Below are 21822 nucleotides of genomic sequence, written 5' to 3'. Positions count from 1 at the left end.
TCTGGAACAAATCTTTTCCTCCTGGTCCTCGGAAGGAACCTTGGAAGGAACCAACCATGCCGACACCTTGATCTCAAGACTTCCAGCCTCTAGAACTGTTAACAAATAAATTTCTGTTGTTTAAACCATTTAGGCTGTGTATTTGGTTAAGACAGTCCTAGCAAACTAATACGCCTAAAGAGTATCATCTTCTTTTTTCATGTTGGTACTTTGCAAACTGAAAACATTTTATGAATATGAAATTATCACTACAATTATTTAATTGAGACAATAAACATTTTTTTTTTTTTAGGTTTTTCAGACTTAAAAAAAAGATTTAGACCTAGTTTGGGCTCAAAAGGATTAAGACCTAGTTGACAATAATCTTGTTTCTACAGGGTCTCGAGCATGTAGCTGAGGATAGCATCTGAGCCAGTGGCTCTCAGCCTTCCTAATGCTGTGACCCTGAAGTACACTTCCTCACGTTGTGGTGACGCCCAACCACAAATTATTTTCATTGCTACTTCATCGCTGTAATTTTGCTACTGTTATGTCTTAGGCGACCCCTGTGAAAGGGTCGTTTGACCCCCAAAGGGGTTGCAACTCACAGGCTGTGAACCGCTGATTGAGGCCTCCTCACGGGACTCTCCTTCATGATGCTACACCAATTCTTTCCTTGTAAGGTGGAGGCCACAGTGGAGTGGTCTCGAGATATATTTTGTTTGGTTTACAGCGTTTTGTTTGTTTTTTGTTTTTTTGTTGTTTTTTTTTTAAATGTTAACACTATTTAATATGGGGGAGACTCAACATAAAAATCTGGAATTTCAATACTGTTCAAAGATTGGAAGATGTGGCCACACTAGGCTCCTTGTATCCACAGGGCACAACGGGCCGAGACTGAGCGGTAGCTGCTCCCTGGGTCACCACAGTGCCCTTCCTTCACGTTGTCTGCCTGGGCCCTGTAAGCATTTCACTTTGCAAGCTGGTCCAAGGGGAGGCCACCTGGGCTTTTCAGTGGTGAGAAGTATGGCTAGTTCGAGTGCCCAAATGGACACAGTATTTCTTCCACTGTGGACAACACAGAAACAGCAGCTCACACCTCTCCCCGCAGCCCTGCCTCACTCCCATCCCTCCACGGGTCTGAATGTCATCTGTCAGTAGTCTGCATGAGAGTTCCCAAAAAGGTCTTCCAAAGAGGACATCAGGTATTTTGCAGAAAGTGATCTTCGGTCAAGTACATCTAAGAAATGTAGAGTTAAACGATGATAAACATGTGTCCTTGCTGTAGAGCTTGTCAGAGCTTTTGAAATTTTAATGTAGTAGGCAACATGTTCTACAATCATTTAACCACCAACCTTTGTTTTGGGGGAGCGTTTTTAGCAAACAGTATTCAGTGAAACTCTGACCCAAGCAAGTCCCTTTTCCACACGAAATAAAATCATTTTTTGCTAAGTAACGTGAATTTCTGTAGTAAATATAGCGTTTTAGATGAATATTCTAATAGAATTTAAAAAAAGACCTTGCATGATAATTCATTTGGAATATTAACTTTTCAATTTTTGTTGGCTGAGATATGTGCAGAGATGGCCAACACTATGGATCTTTTAAATTCAATAAAATAGGTTTGTATAATTCTCTGTTATCAAAATGGAAACAGTAGGATGCATACTTATTTCCACTTGGCTCCAAGATGCATCTTCTGCTTTACTTTAAATTTGCTAACATTTGGAATATTTGCATAATTAATGTTGAAGTTTGATAGTTGCAAGTAATAGTTAAAATATGCACCACCGTGTGCATTTCTTGTAAAGCGTTTAAAAAAATAATTGCAATACCATCTCCAAATCTACGAATAGCATATGAAACAATACCAATAATTTTTTTTTTAAGTTGATACTCTTTGTCTCAGAAACTGCAGTGGGCTTCCTGGGGAAACAGAAGCTAGGGAGGGAGGTAGAGATCTCCTGCCTGTTTTCTTCAAACTGAAACACGGAGAGGCTGATGACTGTTTACTTTCATGGCATACAGTACATTCGACTGTAACATTCCTTCCAAGTGTCAGAAGCTTTGGAAACATCAAATGCCGATAATATGAACAATTTGTGCCATTAATATTTGGCATGTGATATTTACATTTGAAAGATACACACATTATAGTTATTAAAAATAAACCTATTCATGTATTCAATAAATATTTATTAAGAACTTATTACATACCAGGCACTGTCTGGTCTTGGGGAAGCCGTGGTAAACAACAGGATGAAACCCCTGCCCCTGCAGAACTTTAATTCCAGTGGGGCAAACAAAAGGAGGGGTGGAATAAACCATCCGGGAAGGTGGGAGGACTATGGAGAAACAAGCGAGGAAGGAAGATGCAATACGTCAGGGAAGGTCAGGGTTGGCCTGCCGAGGTGACACGTATCTGACTTTTTTTTTTTTTTTTTTTGCATTTATCTTTAGATAGAGCGGGAGGGAGAGAGGGAGGAAGAGAGAAACATCCATGTGAGAGAGACACATCAAGGGGCCACCACCCACACAACCCCAACCGGGGCCGGGGACAAACCGCAACCAAGACACGTGCCCTTAGCGGGAACCGAACCCGGGACTCGCCGGTCTGCGGGCCGACGCTCTAACCGCTGGGCCAAACTGGCCAGGGCTATCCGACTTTGATACTGAACCATGGGTATAGCTGCGGAAAGCATTTTATGCAAAGGGAACATTCAGTGCAAAGGGCCTGAGGCATAATGTACCTGGTAAGTTTCAAACAGCAGAGGCCAGAGTGGCTGGTGCAGTGAATGAGGATGAATGTGGCAGTAAATATAGAGAGATGGGGTCACAGTGGTGACTGGAGGGGATTGTGCATGGCTGTGAAGGTCAAAGTACTCTGGGTCAATAAGGGGACCACTGCGAGATTTTTAGCAAAGAATTAACAAGATCTGACTTATATTTGATGATCTGGATGTTATGCTGAGAAAAGACTGCAGGAGGGTGGGGGCGCAAGCAGAAGACCAGTTAGAGAGTTATTTCAATGACCCAGGGTAGCAATGATGATGACCTGGATAAAGTGGTAGCACTGGAGAGAGTAAAAAGTGGTTACATTCTAGATCTATTTTAATGACAGAAACAGGACTTTCAAAAGATCAGAGGGGCAATATGAGAGAAACAAACAAGGTATTTTGCAAATAGAAGGCCAGGGTTGTCATTAACTGGGATGGGGAAACTTTTAGAGACATCTGGAATTCAGATTTGGCACGATGCGCTTGAGATGGCTATCATATATCCAACTAGAGATATTGAGCAGGCAGCTGGATCCAGGATGAAGACATAACTTTTGGAAGAACTAGCATTCAAAGCCACGAAGTCACCAAGAAAAATATACAGATACAGAAGAGACTCAAACACTGAGCCCTGGGACACTCCAACATGAAGAGAACAGCTAGAAGAGGATGCACCGTGAAGGGAGATTGAGAGAGAACGGCCACTGCGGTTGGGAGAGAAAAATCAGAGGGTATGACCCCGTAGAAATCAAATAAGGTAATGTTTCAAGGAGCCATCAAAAAGCTGTGTTGAGTGTTGCTGACAGGTCAAGAAAGAGTGAGTTCTGAGTACCAACCACTAAGTTTATTAACATGGTGATTTTGGTCATGAACACAGTTTCAAACTACATTGTTATCTTTGTTAATAAAGATGAATTTATGGGACAATCCAGGACACTCACACACCTTCACCTCTTTTCCAAAGCAAGCACCCCAGGCAGTTCCCTGCATATGTTTTTCTACTTGGGCTAAATGACCTTAAGTCCCTGGATATAGCGGACTGATTCAGCGACGCCCACCTGGCCTGCCAGCAGCCCGAGGCTCCCAAATGGCCTGTACAGTGTTTTGATCCCATAACTTCCTACTAGGGGTGGGCAGTCATTAATTGGACAGTAACAAGTTGGACTGTAACTAAGAAACCCAGACACAATGGGGCATGAGAGGCACTTGGAGAAAAGGAGTCATCAGAAGATGTGTGTGCACAGAAGCTTCCCGTTCTCGAGGTAACGGACCACAGTGGTACCCAGTATGAACCCTGGTCTGGCTCTACCACTCACACATGTTGCTGATATACTCTGGCCACAAAAACACAGCAATATTTTCCAAATGCTCTATGTAGAACGTTAGCCTCCCATGCACTACTCTGTTGGCTTTAGTCTAGACTCTAGATGAGTTGCGTCGTTTCAATAGGTCAGAATAAGGGCAGGTCAGAAGTCACGGGCAGGAGCAGGGACAATCCTGGCATTAGGGCATGCAGGAACAAAGGCATGAGAAAGGGCAGGGTGGCGCCTGTTTGGCTGGCCGGCCTAGGGGCCTACTTCCCTGCAGGCACCAGGCCCCCGCTGCACAGTCCGGAGGGTCAGATGTGGAATGCGTCTAGAGGGTCAGCAGCAGGGAATCCTTGCCGCCCCCCCGCCCCGCGCCCCTCGGCGGCCGGAAGGGGACAGAGGAAGGAGGGCAAGCAAAGCTGAGAGGAGCTGAATGAAGAGGATCGCTGGACGGGTTCCACTTGGCGGTCACATGCAGTCAGTGTGAAAGGACCCGAAGGTGAGGCAGCCGGGGGAATAAGTACCTTCCTCTTCGCCCTGTGACCTCCTGCCAGTGCTCCCCCTGACGGAGCCCAACAGGACGCCAGAGGGAAAGGCCTCTACTGATACGACCCATTTGGGTCAGATTTCCCAGTCACAGAACAGAATGGAGTGTGAGAAAGATAAGAATCACGCAGAGGGGCTTAGACCCGCGGTCTTGTGGAGGGACCCAGGGGCAAGGTGTGGGAGAAAAAGACAGAACAAGGGGGGCACACGGTGTGGGAGACCCGTGTTTTCCTGGCTGAGAGCTCAGCATCCGGGCACTGGGTCAGCGGCAGCCCAGGTGAGGAGGCCACAGGTCCTCGGCCTTTCCATCAGCAATGGCAGGCTGTTCAGGCAGACGAGTAGGATGCAGGAGCATAACCAACTCTCCATGAAAGCAGCGTTTCACAGAAACACGCCCACGCGGCTTTGGAACCAAGCACGGGGCAGGTGGAGCGCTTCGGCATGAACTGACTGGGTGGGGAAGAGAGGCCGCCAGGAATAAACACCGAGAGAATGGGTGACAGTGAAGAAAGACATGCGCAGAGGCCAAGGATACCTTTCAAAGCACAAGGAAACCTGCAATTCTGGGGAAGAAAGAAAACCGAGGAAAGCTTGAAATGTACTAAGGAACCATCGTCATCTAAAGAGGGGAGAGAAGCGAAACGGAGAGAGAGAGGGGTGGCTTAACCAAGCCACGTGGAGCCTCTCTCTTCTCGGGGAAGCATGAGGAAGGTCTTGGGACGAGAAGAAATACAGTAGTCGATGTTCTGAGAATCGTTTGAGGGTAAATGAATAAAAGTTTTCTCTAAAGACAGTTAAACAGCCCTGGTCGGTTGTTCAGTGGTTAGAGCGTTGGCGCACACACTAGAGAGACCCGGGTTCGGTTCCACTAAGGGCACGTACGTACCTTGGTTGCAGTTTGTCCCTGGCCCAGTTGGGGTCATGTGGGTGGCGACCAGTTGATGTTTCTCTCTCTCTCTCTCTCTTCCTCCCTCTCTCTCCTGTTCTATCTGAAGATAAATGCAAAAATGTCCTCAGGTGGGGATAAAAATAAATAAATAAAAATAAAAACAGTTAAACAGACTAATGAGCAGGGATACTGCCACAGGAGCCTCCTTCCTATAATGAAGTTTCAACAACCCAATTCTGTGACCGGCGGGTACCTTCCCCCCAGATACTTCCCTCAGAGCCTCACGGTTTTCATTCTGCCCTGAAGGTATGCATTTCCGCAGGATCGAACCACGTGATCGGCAAGCGTTCATTGCTTATAGATGAACAAATACTAGGTGCTGGAAAAGTAACATCAAGTATAACTAATCTCCAATAAAAGAAACAATTATTAAACACGATTGGTAAAGGGTGTGACAAATATATATTAAGATAATATATTTAAAATTGATATGCTAACAGCTTAACATGGAACTTTAACATGTCTTATCATAGGCTACCAATTAGAAATAATGTATATATCTATGAAAGATTAACTTTAAAATTTAAAAGTACTGACAGACTATATATAGTCTTTTACATTTTAAAGTTGATCATCTAATATGCATACATATGCATATATGTATGTCTGGTAATTTTAGTGATTTAAAAAATTAATCTCAAATAAAAATGATTTAAAATGGTTAAAAAGTGTGTTGTAAGTATAAAGATAAGCATATTTAAAATAATTGATATGATAGAACCATAACATGGAAATCCTTACTTAAAATGTCTTAGTAGAGTCTACCAATTAGAAATAATATGTGTATTAGTATGCAAAGATCAACGTTAAATTTTAAAAGTACAGTAAAACTACGTATCTTTGGTAATTTTAGTGATTAATGCTTTAATTAAGAGATGAGGTACATGCAGACATATGCAATAAACTGACATAATTCATCATATTGCAAAGAATAACATGATGAATGCATATGTATACTGTGAATTATACAACGCACATGCAAATCATATACTCATTATCATGCAGACATTATTTTTGCTACAGTCAAAATGCAACAAATCTTCAAGTACTACTCAATCTACTGCATGACTATTTAAGAACGAAGTAGTTTGCAGTAGCTTTTGCAGAATGCTCATTTAAACAAGTTAATGGAAATGCAGAGCAGACCTTTTTAGAGGCTACATCTCTGTGTGAGCTAAACTGAAACAAGTCCCCGTACTATGCATCTTTTGTCCTATAGTGCCATTTTAAGTAGATTTTAATAAAGTCTTTAAATACACTGCAAAATTAATCTTTGTTTATTTTTTTAATGTGAACACTGAACACATTGGTTATTGATTAGTTGGGGGGAAAAATAACAACACTGGAAACAGTTTCTCAATGAAAGAGTAATGACTTAAAAACACAACTCTTCTGAGATTGATTTGTCTTTGACTGGTGTCCTCAAAGGAAGACAATTTAAACATGAATACATTTGGTGCGAGGAAGTCGCCTGTAAATACTGACACCTGCGTGTTTGGTAAGAGCAGACTAGCACCCCAGATCTTGACAGAGGTAGAGCAGGCTGCTGCCAAGAACAGGCTGGAGTTTTTCTAAAAAAATAAATGAGTCTTTTTTTGTTGTTTTTTTCCAAAATATGAAAGTTAAAGAGAAAGAACGAAGTGCCTCTGAACTCCTTATACCCACTACACAGAATCGGAGTTGTGCTAAAAGAAAACAGTGTATATGTGAACATGTTCATTAAGATAAACAGTGCAAAAATCACTTTTTTTCTGATCTTTTGAACTTCAATGTGGGTAAAAGGGCTTCAGTTAGTAGCGGGAAGACTACCGGATGTTCCTAACATGCGTGAGATTCCATCAGCGTACACACCTCAGAGAGAGAAGGCCTTTTAAACCTATTATATACTACAACGCATTAGAATTCTCACTCTTAAATCAAACCTAAAGAAAAATATTTATAAGATCCATCACTGTGTGAATCAAGTAGAATAGCTTCCAGGATGGCTTTTTCTCATATGGGATAAGAAGATAATAAATACCCATATTAACTATATGAAATTTTATAACATTTTAAAGATTTCTTTAAAATGAAGAGTCTATTTTACTTTTTAATTAAATCTACTTCCCAGAAAGGTCTTTAAGGCTCTATAAAGTACATTGCATTATCTTATTGCTGACAGTTCTTGAAACCACGCTTGAATGCTTTCTTTATCCTTTGGTGAACAATTGAAAGATCATATGCTAAAAGGCTTTTGCTTTCTCTTTTTCTTGCCCTGTAATTAAGGCATTTTAATACATTTCCTCATAGTTGTTACAAGAGCAAACTATTAAGATTCATAGATTGAGACAATTTTGACTCCCATGATTATATAAACACATATGATAAGAATTTTTCCTAATCATGGATTTGAAAAAAATAACAACAAAACTCCTTCAGATAAAATGATCACGGTCTGGAAGGTTAAATCGAAATGAGGCTTCCTGTGTTGCTCTGATACATGTAAATTATCTGTAAAAATAGGAAAATACAACGCATTTGGTTAAATATTCTTTACCAATAGGGTCAATGATAAATTCATATTAAGGAAACATTGTCTCCAAATCAAGGTATATTTTAAGAGTTTGAAATCTTCAGATTTTTGTTGTTGTTGTTTACAGATAAAAATACTGAATACATGTCTAAAGACAGCCAAATAAACAGACTTTTAAATCATAGAAGAATTAACATTTTAATTTAAAAATACACAAATTTTTTCTTTACAGGTATACATCTAAAAGGAAATACATTTAGTTAAATATTCCTCAAGTTGGGAAATCACATTTGCAACTCAAGAAAATGATCTTGTAAACAATGACAGAAAAACAAAGCTTAAAATATAAGACAGATGTTTAAAAATTCATAAAATACAGGACTAAAATTATCCAATTACAATCTTTATAAACAAAAAATGACTTGAGGATGCAAGATACTTTTTAGCGCACAAAGAAGTATGCTAATAGGTTTCTGTCATATTTTGAATAAATGTGTACAATTTCTTAGTCCTTCTATACTTTAGAAGATACCAGTTTGCTACTGAGTTAAAATACTGTAACTGAATTTGATGTTAGCCAATTAAATGTTTTTTTGGGGTAAACTCTGAAGATTAAAAAAACATTTTTAGATTATACCTTATGATTTAAAATTAAGACTGGCAACATGAAAATATTAGAAAATATAAGACACTATAATTTTACACTAAAAAACAATACTTTAGACAAGATGGATATAACAATTTCCCTTACTTTTTGGTTTTTATTACAAAAATTTGTTAATGTATAAATAGTAAAGATTCCCCCACAATATATTCAGCTTCCAGATTCTATATTCCTCCTCTTTTAAATTTCTCTCAACTCAAGCACATACTTTGCTGCCACATTTTAAAAGAGACCCCAGGCCTCCAGTCACTCCACCTCTACGCATTCTCAAATGTGTAACTTTAAAAAAAATGGACATTTTCTTAAATAACCACACTGCCTCAGCCAAGCCTAACAAAATTAACAGTATTTCTGGATGTTAAGAATCCACACCAATCCATATTCAACTTTCGGTGACTATCTCAAAAATTTATTTATTTCTTCTAGTCTCTGTAACAGAATCAAAGGTGCAACCAGGTCGACTGCACTTGGTGTGATGCCTCTTACGGCTCTGTTTCTAGGACATCCCTCCCTTCCCCTTCGTCTTCATGCCTCTGCCTGTGGAAGAAACTGCCTTGATCTCTTTTCAACTGAGCCTGGGGTCCCCACTGGAGAAAGTGCGATCCTTGGCTGCAGACTAAACCTGTCAAAATGTTCAAATTTATTTTTTTGGCCATAGAGGGGCAAAGGGGAAAACCCTGAGACATTTCTGCCTATTTCATGATCTGAAGAACTGCCAAGAAGCCCTTGAACAATTCTACCCTTCATACTAAAGAGTCTAAAACTGTAATAATCATTCATAAAATTTGTGTGTTGTAACATAATTTTGATATATTTGCAGTGAGTAAAATAGGTTTTATTTAATAGTGTTATATATTTATGTATAAACTAAATGACAATAAATAAACAAATAGATGTTTAGCAATTCCAAGTTTATGAATACTTTTCTTAGAATGTATAAAAAATAATTGTTTTATAATCAATCTGGGACAGAAATACAAGCTGGCATGTCTCTTAACTTTTGTTTTCATCCTTTTTAAAAAAGGATCATTGAACCAGACAGGCAGGTTTTCATTAAATTTAATTTGTGCGAAGCTTAAATATTAAGTTGAGTTACTAGGACAGTAAACCCGTTGATGACTCTTTTAAAATCTCATGTTTCATTTTTTTAAGGAGAGATGTACAGAAAATTTAGAGGATTATCAAATACTGATGAAAATTACAAGTGTTAGAAGAGAGAAAATTAAACTTTAACATATTTCCATGGTATGTGTATTAAATAAAAATGTAAATGAACATATATAAGATTGGCTTACTCTTTCCCTGCAACAGCTTTAGCTAATAAAACTTCAAAAAGATCAGTGATGTACAGTTTTTGAAAATCCAAAATATGAATGACTTTAAATGGAACCATATGAAGTGAATGACAGCAAAGTGATCGTAGATAAAATTACCGAACTCAAATGAAATAAATTCAAAATGAAAAGGATGAAGGGCAATTAAGTACCTATTTTGACAATTCGAAGTGGTCAAGTTTTTAAAAGTATGACACAGGAACCTTAACCTATCTATATATGAGTGATAAATGAGGCATTTTGTGTCATTACATTCCCATAAATCACTTTCTTTAACTGCTGACGGCTTTTATCAGATCTAACCTTTTCAAGCTTCTATTAGAGTGCTAACATTTTCAACTTTGACACATGTGCAGTTTACAAATTCTGCAGCTGATTAACTCTGGACAGAAGCTCACTGGCATCGTTGTGTTCAAGTTGGGTGAGAGCCTTAGGGTCTCAACAACTCAGACACACATTACAGTGCAAAAATCTCAATTAATGTATGGGATTGGGCTGTAGGGTTGCTAAGCAATTGTTTTCTGTTGGGAAACAAACATGAATAAGACCTCATTTTCCACGATACAGGTGACTTAGGAAATACTAAGGAATGAAAAAGAAATAGAAAAACAAAAACCCTGGATACTAAGGGTTAACTTTTAATCAAGCCCCCCCCCCCCTTTTTTGGTTTTAAAACTACTTCTTTGGGCAATCAAGAAATATTTTTTCAAAAAATAATTGCTACACTTCAGTTTTGACGCAATCCAAACAAAGAGAACCCAAGATTAATACATTTGTGGGGTGAGGAATATGACCCCAAATAAAACATAATTTAAGTGGGACTGTAAAAATGATGAAACCATTCTAAAGTTAATTTTATAAATAGATTTCGAATCAAATTATTATAGCTTAACTTTCTTGTAAATTCCAACATTCTAAGCTAAAGGCTGTTTTGGATAATTCAACCAATCAATCCAGTTGAAAAAGCAAAAATGAGAACTCTTATTCTTTCTACTTTTAAAACAGTTGTGTTGAGATTATGAAAACAAAGCAAGTAAAAGGTAATTCAACATCTGTTGAACTTACTAATTGTTAAATTATTAATTCATTATAGAGTATCTTTTATACACATATTAGAATATACTACTCATTACCAACGTAAAACATTTGATGTACAAGATGAAACTTTAAAAACATTTGTCTATTAATAATGTAGCAATAATAAAGGTAAATATTTGTAAGTTGAAATCTTCTTTTACATTGCAGACAACAGGAAACCAAAACTTCACAATATTTCTAATTTTAATGGTTCTAATTTCTTAGTAGAAGAGTCAAATACTACAGTTGAACTTGACAGTTCCAAGGGTTTTGATTAACACAAAATTGTGCAGGTAGATACCATGTGTATGTCAATGTATTTATATAAAATACACATATATAAGTACATTTGAGAAGATGTAAGTTTGTGAGGACAAAGATGTCAAAGAAACTTATGTAGAAAAGATAGTTGACAAAGACTTTGAAACGAAACTAAAGTTATAAAAATAGTGTCTTTGGCAATAATAGCAAGACTGAATAAATCTTGATACTGGGGGTTTTCCCACCAGAAGCCTGCTACTTGACATAGTATTGGTGTTGATAAGAACTACTGGCCATCAAACTTAAATAATAAAACTTAAAGAGACAGAATGAAGGTACTCAAGTAACAATGTTTACCAGAGCACCTCCCGCAGATCGCTCTCACTGATAAGTGACAAATCTTAGACACGTAGTGGGGAAGGGACCACTTTGTCCAGCATCACGACCCACATGGTCTTGTAATGTCTCCATCTAAGGCCTACTCAAGACAAATTTAAAAACTTCTTTATTTCACTAATAATATCACTCATCACAAGAGCTGGGCAGTTACACGTTGACAATTCAGATGTAAATCCTGGGCTGCCTATGAGTATTCATGACAAAGGCATATTTATCATTGAAAACAAAGGACATGACTTCTTGGTGTTCATATCAAAGCCCGGTGATGGATGAGGCCATGCTAATCAAAAGACTGACGAGAGAGGACACAGATGTTTGCTACTGGGATTAAGAAAAGACGATTCCCTCCCCTAAAACTTCCCCAATAGGGTCACTTCAAACTGTTTAAATGTGTAATTTTAAACAGATATCTAAAAGTTTAAAAAATGACTAACTATAGTTGTTACAATATAATAAATACCAGGGTTTTGTTTTTGTTTTTTTCCCACTTCAAATTATAGAAGCAAAATTCTGGAAACCAAGAAAAGAGCAGACTACCAGAGAGTAATAATTCTCCAGATGTAACCCATAGGAGGAGTGTTAGCCTTCTCAATTATTATTTTTCTATCCAGAAAATGAAGAGAAAGAAAGTCTATCATCCCACACATTTACAAAGAGCAGAAGTGTGAGCTGCCATCAATGTTAGGATCTACCAGGCGAGCAAGGTTTAGGACATTTTACCATATTTGTTTCTGACCACTGTGTCTTTGATTTTCATTCCAAACCCTTTTCAAGTTGAAAGGCATTTAAAAATAGTTGTTGTCCATATTTTAAGGTTTCTTTAAAACTTTAAACACAATTAATTCTGGTGATTTTAGCATTCATCACTATTTTGGATGCGAGAGACCAAAAGTAAGTGTGACATTAAAAAGACAAAGATATTTACAGCTGGAGCTATTGATAGTGCTTCCCCCCATTCCACTGATGAAGAGCCATCATCAGGACCGGCTAATAGAAATCCAATTTACAAGGCCCTGCTCATTTGAGTGCCTTTCAAGAAGCACAGGATTGGTAACCCTTCAGACCTGCAAATAAATGCCTAATCTTCCAGGGCAGAACTACTTTAACGTTGGTTACTGGGCAGTCATCATTGCAAGGTCACCTTGAAGAAGTGTGGATGGCAGGGGGGTGGAGAAAACCTATTATGTAACCCATCTGTTTCCTGCTAATTTTTCCTGCTGCTTTTCAATCCTTGTGAAGCACACTTGTTGTTGATAAGCTTTTAATAGTCGGAGTGGTATATGACAAAAACAAAACAAAACACCATACGAAGCCATATGGGAGGAAGGGACTACTTAGGCATTAAGGGAATACGTGGACAGTTTGTGTCGTCAGGTGAAATGCTAGGCTGGCAGCCTATATGCAAATTTCCCCTTTTGGTAGGATCACCTTCCTCTCAAATGATGGGTACAATAAAATCACCACGATCTCCTTTTGTGCCTCTTGTATGGAAAATCAGCTCTACGTTCAATGTGCTCCTGGTGCTGGACCAGCAAGGCCATTCCATTTGCACAAGTGAGTTGCACCTACATGTTTACCAGGGTTTACTTTTCACTGGCTATGGTAACTATATATCCTACTTATGATGGGCATGTCCTCCTAAAGCATATACCTGCTTCTCACAGAGGGAATTAAAAACTGAATATTTCAGAGGCCTTAACACTCAATATATTAAGAGGTATTTATAGAATAACAAAAATCTTTCACCTTTTGGCCCTTTTATGAAAAATTTACTGGGTGCCTAATACATTTAATATTCAGTAGCATGTGAGAATAATTTTTATGCAACTCCGATAGTTAGAAAGATAGATAACTCAATTATTAGATCATCTATCAAAATATTCAGATGTATAAGAGGCTACTAAAAAGATTGATGACTGAGAAAGTCCACTGATTCTCTAGCCATCATATTCATGCATTTGGCCAGACAACATTTTTCGCTGCCTTCACAAGCAAGCTTCATTACCCATCACTCCACTGAAAAGAGTTTATTATGAGGCTGCCATCTTGGCAAGACTATTATTTAGATGATAAATGCTGAGGGGGAAAACAGTGTGTCTCCCTTTTTTTTTTTTGAAGAAAAAAGATGAGCTTTTCTGACAGATAAAACAAACAGCATCTACATTTCTAATTAACTTAAATTTGGCAGATACAAGTATAGGTCAGTTAAACCTATGATGTTATCTTCTGTCTGAATTTTACCCTTAATTTGTGAAATGTAAATGAACTAATTAGAAGAAAAACAGCATGATAAGTGACAACACGCTTCAGCTGGGTCTTTGCTTCCTGACATTTATGATCAATTATAATAAATTATTGCCTTTTTAAATAATTGATAGAATATATATCTTTTCTCACCACAATGAAAGAAATTTTATCAAGAATTTATAAAAGAAGGCCAAGAACTTAGCAGAATAAGAGAACTTCGCGGTGTACTTTCTGAGGAAAAGATGTATATAAAATGCCATAACATTAGAAACAATTGGGTTAATCTATGCCTATGTACCTAGGGGTGAATTTAGACAAAAAAAAATGTGTAGACATTAAGTCACTGGTAAACCCAGTAAAAACATCATCAGGACTTAACCTTTTCCCTGTCATTTCAAACAGATTTGCTGTGCACTGAAGCAATTAGTGACAATAGTGTGAGTGTGTGTGAATGTGTGTGTGTGTGTGCGTGAGCGCACACGGATGCACGCACAGATGCACCTGCGTACCTGGATGCTGGGTGGGGTGGGAGTGGGGGATTATAGTATTACACGAAGAATGAGAAAAGAGAAAAGAATTTGACCACTTGAGTTTCAGCAGGAAAACCTGTCATTGTTAAGTAAAATTAATCCATGTAATAGTTACGTGAAAAGCGGTTTTCAACGATTCCTATGTAGATAAAGACTCTACATTGAGAAGTACATCTGTAATGTCGAATATAGGTGTCAATTAAAAATTACATAAATCCCGCAAGGCGAGGCGTGTGGGGTGGCCACGCCGAGGCGCGGTGGAGTGCGTGTGGCCAGGCCCTGGGCTGGCAGAGCAGGACCAGGCCTGTCAGTTCTCAGAGCGCACAGACTCGGAGGTCTAATCGGAATGAGGGACACCAGGAAACTGGAGCTGAGGCCTGTGGTAACATAGACAGGAGCTGAAAGTGCTTTGTCTGTACTGAGGACTGGTTTCCAGGGACAAGACGACATTTGAAAGGGTGGAGAAAACAGAAAGAGAAACCATTCAAACAAAGGTGTATGATGTCCAGGACTCTACTGGAAAGTTCAGAGATTATGTAAGATACGTGAACAGTTAAACAACCAAGGACTTCAAAATTTCAGTCCTAATTTTAGGCATGCCACTAAAATACTTATCTTGGAGAAAAGCATCTTAATTTAGCACAGTTATCACATTTGGAAACAGTATGACTGAAATACTCGAATAGTCCTTCTTCCAATATTATGACAAATACATAAATGTTTCTACATTCTGCAAAGTGCCCCAGGTGCTTGGAGAATATTATTACACTTCTTTTATATTTACTAGTTGTGGAGACAGCAAGAAGGTCTTCCCGAAGAGCTACTCCTGATGAATAAATACTCAGCCTACTACTTTTATATTTTAAAAATTCATTAATGGTAAACATTTTTCTTTCCATCCCCACACCATGATATCACATTAAGAAATCATATGGGTAACTAGTCAAAGCTCCACTTCACAATAAGTAAACCTAACATAATATATTTAAACATGACAGAAAATTCTCTCGATAGCTCTCTTCCCTCCACCCGACTCTTCAAGCTCATAACACATGATACACCTCTGAGGCAACTACTTCAAAAGCTATCAAAGATTTACCTTTATGTACACTAACTCCGCTCTTTAGAGGCAATCTTCAAACACCCGAACTACAAAGAATCGGTTCCTATCACAAAGCTGAAGACTGCAGAACAGCATAGAGAGCTCCTCATTTGTTTAGTTTTTCTCTTTCAAGCACTGCGTGTTTATCATTTTGAAAAATGAATTTAATTTCTTTAATTAGAAGCCTTAATAGTTCCAAGTCAGCTTTTCAGCAGTCATTTCTGTCCACTTCCATTTTTCAGTGTCTCTGTATTGAAGGAAGCGGCGTTTCATGTTCGAGTGTGTTTATCTGTGAAGAAGACAGGCAAGGAGAGACATGCAACGAGTATCAGGTAACCTGCCCAAACCTGAGTCCCTCGGTGTGGCAGGAAGGTCAGACCCTCTCAGCATTGTACTGGGGTGTCAAAATGCGTCAACAAACCATCACACCACAGGAAGAAGAATGACCTTTCCCTCCTTTACGTCTGAGCTGCCGATGGAGATCTGGACGTGGGGTACGCATGAATGGTTTTCCAAGCTGCTTGACAAATGCAACTCCCAAGGTTTCTTTCAAGTGTGATTGTTAAAAGGTCCGGGTTCCTACATTTTGGTACAACTTTCTAAACCCGTGTAACTCACGCTGGACACTGATGTTGGGTTAACTATCAGTACTCCAAATGATCAGACGCAAGGCAATGAGACTACAATTATTCTATAAATGTTTAAATGTGAGAGATGAAGGTTGAGAGTCAGTAAATTTAGAAATAATTTTATTCACTCGGAGAGTAATATTTATTGTTAACAGATTCTCTAAACTTCATTATAGCTGTCATATCACAGTTGTCTTCTTTCTCTCCCTGTCCATAACTACAGGCATTTCCCCCCCCCCCCCCCCCCCCCCTCTGTGCAAACTCGCTCCACTTATTCCTACTGAGGATAAGCCCTGAATCAGTCTGTCTCTGATCCGCCACGTGGACTCCTACTGAACAACCCAGCAGCTTTTGGACATCTCAAAACACTGCAGCTGAAGTGATCACTAACCTAGATTATTTTCTGCTCTCCATTCTTTCATAGCATCATTGCTGTCCCCATCATCAGTATCACAACCTCAGTTATCTTTGTTCCACACCCCCACTACGACACTGAGTTGCATGCCAAGTTCTGTGCACCCGGGCCATTATCTCTGCAAGTCCATACAGTCGCCTCCCATTTCCCCACCGCTGTCATCACTGGGGAATTAGTGGCTTAGTTTAATATGAATGGCTGCATTAGCAATGGTGTTCCCAGCCCCAACTTCTTGTTTCTGTCCACTCTCAGCATTGCTACCAGAAGGTCCATTCTAAAGTTAGGTCCTGATTATGCCACTCTGTTACTTAAAAATCTCCCCTGGCTTTTCGGCTGTTTTTCCAAGCTGCTTGGCAAATGCAACTCCCAAGTGACCCTAACCTGGGCACCTAACCTCTCTATGCCTCAACTTTCTCATATGAAATGAGGACAAAATACTAGTATCTCCCTCATAGGACTAATACATGGATTAAAGAGGACTTCAGCCAGTGCACTGAGCACAGGTGGTGCTCAGTGTTAGTTACATTTGTAAGCTATGAACAAGCTCTGTTTCCTATTAGATTGAATTACATGACTTGAAGGCCAAGTTAGAGTTTACTCATCACTGTATGCTCTGAAATGCATATGCTGCCTGTACCGAGAAGGAACCAAATATCTACTGTATTCAATCATATGTCTATGTGACTACTGGTGGACCACTTTGCTAGAACATGCTGAAGTAGGGATATGTGGTGGTAAAATATTCATTTCACATGAACACAGTGAAAGACAATGGGGCTGATGGAATATTTTGGTCCAGTGATGGGTTCAATATGGCTTTACATACCTGGCCTATGCACATGGCCAGTGACTTCATTTCACCACTCTCCTAGTCAATATAGAGTACTCTGAAAACATCTTAGCTGAAGCTATCAAGGATGACTGTGAAAGCCTCATATTTTTATGTAAGTTGATGAGCCTTATGAATTAAAAAAATGTCCCCTTTACGAAATAGAAATTTTGCATGTAGTTTGAATTTATAATTACTTGAAATGAGCCATCAGGGATGCTATAGGACTAAATTAAAAATGGGGAGAAGGTGATGCTTAGTAAAGCTGCCAGTGACAAAGGGGAAGAAAATGGCAAATAGGAATATATAAGGAGAAGCTGGAAGAGGTTAACTTTCCCGGTATAATCCTTGTGAGAAAATAAGGGTGAATAACCCACAGGAAACATCTCAGTGTCAGTGACTAAAGTTGGAAAGGGAGTAAAACAAGAGAATAAAATTCACCCATATCATAAGAGTAGACGAAGAATGTAAACAAGGGAGCAAGAAATACACAAAAGAATATAAGTGCCTCGTGTTACTGTTTATTTATTTATTTATTTTATCCTCACCCGAGGACACTTTTTTGGTTTTTGTTCGGATAGAGTGGGAGGGAGAGAGAGAGAAACATCGACGTGAAAGGGACACATTGAGTGGTTGCCACCCACACAACGCAACCAGGGGCGGAGACAAAGTGCAACCGAGGTACGTGCCCTTAGTGGGAACCGAACCCGGGACTCTCTGGACCACAGGCCGACGCTCTAACCGCTGAACCAAACCGGCCAGGGCTCGTGTTACTGTTTAAATGGAGTTCACAGAAGTTTAGTTTTTACACAGACATGACTTCCAGAGTCGATTAGAAATAAAGGATGCTGACCATTGCTATTGTGTACCCATACAGATTTCTGTTTTATGAGAAGAGTATGGGACACACAGATTGTATCCGTGAGTCCTTTTCCATGTTCCCCATGTGTGAGAAGGGAATGATCAAGGGCAAACCAGGGCAATGCAGCCTCATCACCGATAGGTCTCCCATCCCAGGAGATTTTTGAATGATGTCTAATAGCAGAAGATACTAAAACAAAAAACAAAAACTGGAGAAATGTGTCTCTTACATGTAGAGGGAGAGGAAAGGAATAATTGCTGTTAAAAGGGCTCTATCTCACCGAAGATGGCCAGCTTAATCTTAGTCCGAAAGGCAGCAGAAGTCCTTAGTGAGTGCCATCGAAACGGGGAATAAAAGGAGGGCATCTGTAATGCTTTCAACAATAAAGATAAATTAAAAAGAAAAATAATATAAGCAATTTTATGCAGATAAAAAAATTAAAAAAAAAGATGACCTAACAACCATAGGCTGTTAAGGCCAATCTTTGGCCTTAACCATACCAAAAGCCTTCCCTTTTGTTGGGCAAAAAGTAGTGACTGAAAATTCTGTCCCACTCTCGGGGGTCTAGGAGAATCAGAGGTAGAATATATGGATGTCTGTATGACAGCGAGATACCAAAAGAAAGGAAGTCGGTCTCCACAGTACTCTCACAGATTATTCTATTCATAGTTGATGTTTAATACTATTTGTTTAGGGTGACAATGAAGTCTATAAATTAAGCAGCATAAATAAGATTACAAGGTTAATGTTGAACAAGACAAATTGGCTTACAATGTGTTAAATTATGTGTTAAAACCCACAATTGAGAGACATCTACTTGGGGACAAGATGGGGTAACAAGGACTGGATTTATCCTCTTGTTGGAAATAACATAAAAAAAAAAACAAAAATACATGACAATAAACATTAAGCAGTAAGGAACAGTGACATCTGAGTGATGAGAAATAAAACCCCAGCTTGCCAACTGGAGAGTTTCCAGGCTGCAAAGTGGGGAGGAGGAACCTAGACGGAGCCAGTGTTCTCTCGCTGAGTTCAGGGGTCACCGCGGGGAGAATGGGAAGACCCGGCAGCTGGAGTGTGCCATAAAACAAATCTCAATAACCGTAAAAGAATTCAAGTTTGGTTCTGACCTTAATGAACTAATAACAGAAAGATATGTAGAAATTTTCTATATATTTAGTAACAAAATAGCATACTGCCTGTGAGTCAAAGAAGAAATGAAAAGTTTTAGAATGTTTGGAACCAAATAAAAATGAAAATGCAACATATACAGTATTTCAAAGCAAATACAGCACTAAACTGCCTATATTGGAAAAAAGAATGGCTTCTTCTCAATAACCTCAGCTTTCTACCTTAGGAAACTAGAAAAAGAAGAGCAAATAAAACTAAAACTAAAGAAAAGAAAAGAAATAATATAGATTAGAGTAGAAATCAATAAAAGAGAAAAAAAACAATAGGAAAAAAAATCAATAAAACTAAACATTTGTTCTTTCAGAAGACCAATACAATTAATAAACCTCTACGCAGACTGATCTGGAAAAAACAAAAAGATCAATACCAGGAATGAGAAAGGTGACATCACTACAGATTCTACAGATATTAAAAGCATAAAGAAATATTTTAGCAAGTTGATGACAATACATTCCACAACTTAGATGAAATGAACAAACTCTTTGATTTTTTTTTTTTTAATCCTCACCTGAGGATATTTTTCTATTTATCTTCAGAGGGAAAGAAAGGAACAGAGAGAAACGTCAACATGAGAGGGACACATTGACTGGTCACCTCCTGCATGACCCTGACCAGGGCCGGGTCAAACTGCAACCGAGGTACGTGCCCTTGACCGAAATAGAACCTGTGACTCATTGGTCGGTGGGCTGACACTCTACTACTGAGGGCTAGGGCATGAACAAACTCTCTGAAAGATGCAAAGCACCAAAATTCACTCAAGGAAAAAAAATAGGTAACTTGAATGCCATCTTTTTTTTTTGGTTTTTTTTGGCTTTGAAATTTAGAAACACATTTTATTTAAGATCTTAAATACAATTCCTAAAATGCAAACTTCTCCAGAAAACCGTGGCTACACAATAATGCATTGTCTCTACCATGTTAAGAATGTACATTAGATTCAAATACCACCATCCTTTAACAATTTGAGCAAAGATACAATGCCTAAGGAACAACATACATAGACTTGCAAAGGATGGGTTGGTTCACTTCAAGCACCATAAAAAAATAAAAATAAAAATTTTAAAAAAGAAGAAGAGCAGAAATGCATGGGTTTTCAGGTAAATATATTAAGTTGATCCTTTGGCTATAGGAATCAGGATATTTTATCATGTAGCATTAACACAAAATTAGAAAACTGTGTAGTGTCAAAGGGATACAACCACCAGTATTCAATGTTGTCAACTAGGCAAGAACACGTTCTATTGTTTCTTCTTCATCTAATTCCTGCATACAGTGGTAGCAGCTTTGAAATGAAAAGAGGAGCTTGCATTCCTTTTATTTTCTGTTTAAAGCAAAACAGAAAAATTGAAACATAAGCCCTGTTATACATTAACAATTTTAAAGAACATCAATTACACACACAAAAAGACTAAGAACAAAGAGTGTTTACAGATAACAAACATAATATTGAGTGGTCAGTAGATCCTCACAGGGCTTTGTGGTGGTAATTTAGCTGAAGTCACTTTGTAATCAATGGATGTAAACAGAGACACAGCATTCTTTGCCAGATATTTTAGGAAGTCATGCAAATAGCCCAACAATAATGCAAAGCTCTTCTCATCAAGGGGCACATACGCCAACATTGCTTCGATATCTATGAATGATCTCAGTAGGTGTGATACTCCATAAACCTGGGACATGGTACAGCAGGGTGAGCCAAGAGAACTTCAGCACACTGGGGTCTCTCAAATTTGTAGAGCAGCTTAGTGCTCAACATCACGTTGAAGTATTCTTTTATTCTTGCAGTGACTTCATTCATTGCATATTCCTATTGTCAACATTTCCTTGAGATATCTTGCAGTGCATACTCTTCTAGAACGGCACCTACATTTTTCTTAGCAGGGAGCTGAAATAGATGCTTCTGCCTGGTAATTAAGTCCCAGTCCGCAACACACCATGGTTTTAATTCTTCAGGAATCTTCCCTTCCACTAGCATTTTATTCTTAAAAACCTCCTTACTTTTAACAGTGAGTGAGCCTGGGCCATCTTCTGCTGAGGTGGCTGAGGGGCTTCACTGGTACGGCCACCATCTCTGTTTCCAGGAGTTTTCTGTTTGATCTTTCTTGTTTTCCTCACAGATCCAGAAGGGGGGTTCTCGGCACAGCGACTCCTTCCCCCCATTTTCCTGGGAGGGCTGGTTCCAGATTCTTCTGCTGTGGACCCGCTGTCTTTC

The 21822-nt window shown here is 38.9% G+C and overlaps 1 protein-coding gene and 1 pseudogene across 10 annotated transcripts in view; both read right to left on the bottom strand.

Moving 5' to 3' along the window:
* The window catches only part of CDIN1 (CDAN1 interacting nuclease 1), a 211445-nt gene that overhangs the window by 66997 nt on the left and 122626 nt on the right, over nt 1-21822 (bottom strand). Inside the window, exon 12 of one of the 10 annotated variants that reach the window (XM_036266787.1) lies at nt 5856-5877. The exons of 6 other annotated variants lie outside the window; for them this stretch is intronic. In XM_036266787.1, coding sequence (XP_036122680.1) covers nt 5871-5877 — 7 coding nt within the window. In that variant the 3' untranslated portion in view covers nt 5856-5870. Of the gene's footprint in view, nt 1-5855; nt 5878-8029; nt 8049-15726; nt 15974-18700; nt 18793-21822 lie in introns of those variants that run through there. 3 more of the 10 variants (XM_036266814.1, XM_036266797.1, XM_036266738.1) reach the window with 3 other exon arrangements.
* On the bottom strand, nt 21076-21678 carry LOC118633178 (annotated as a pseudogene).

The sequence above is a fragment of the Molossus molossus genome, unplaced genomic scaffold (genome assembly GCF_014108415.1).
Source record: "Molossus molossus isolate mMolMol1 unplaced genomic scaffold, mMolMol1.p scaffold_m16_p_1, whole genome shotgun sequence".
Taxonomy (NCBI): Eukaryota; Metazoa; Chordata; class Mammalia; order Chiroptera; family Molossidae; genus Molossus; species Molossus molossus.
The sequence above is the reverse complement of the archived record's forward strand: the minus strand, read 5'-3'. Positions and strand labels throughout refer to the sequence as shown.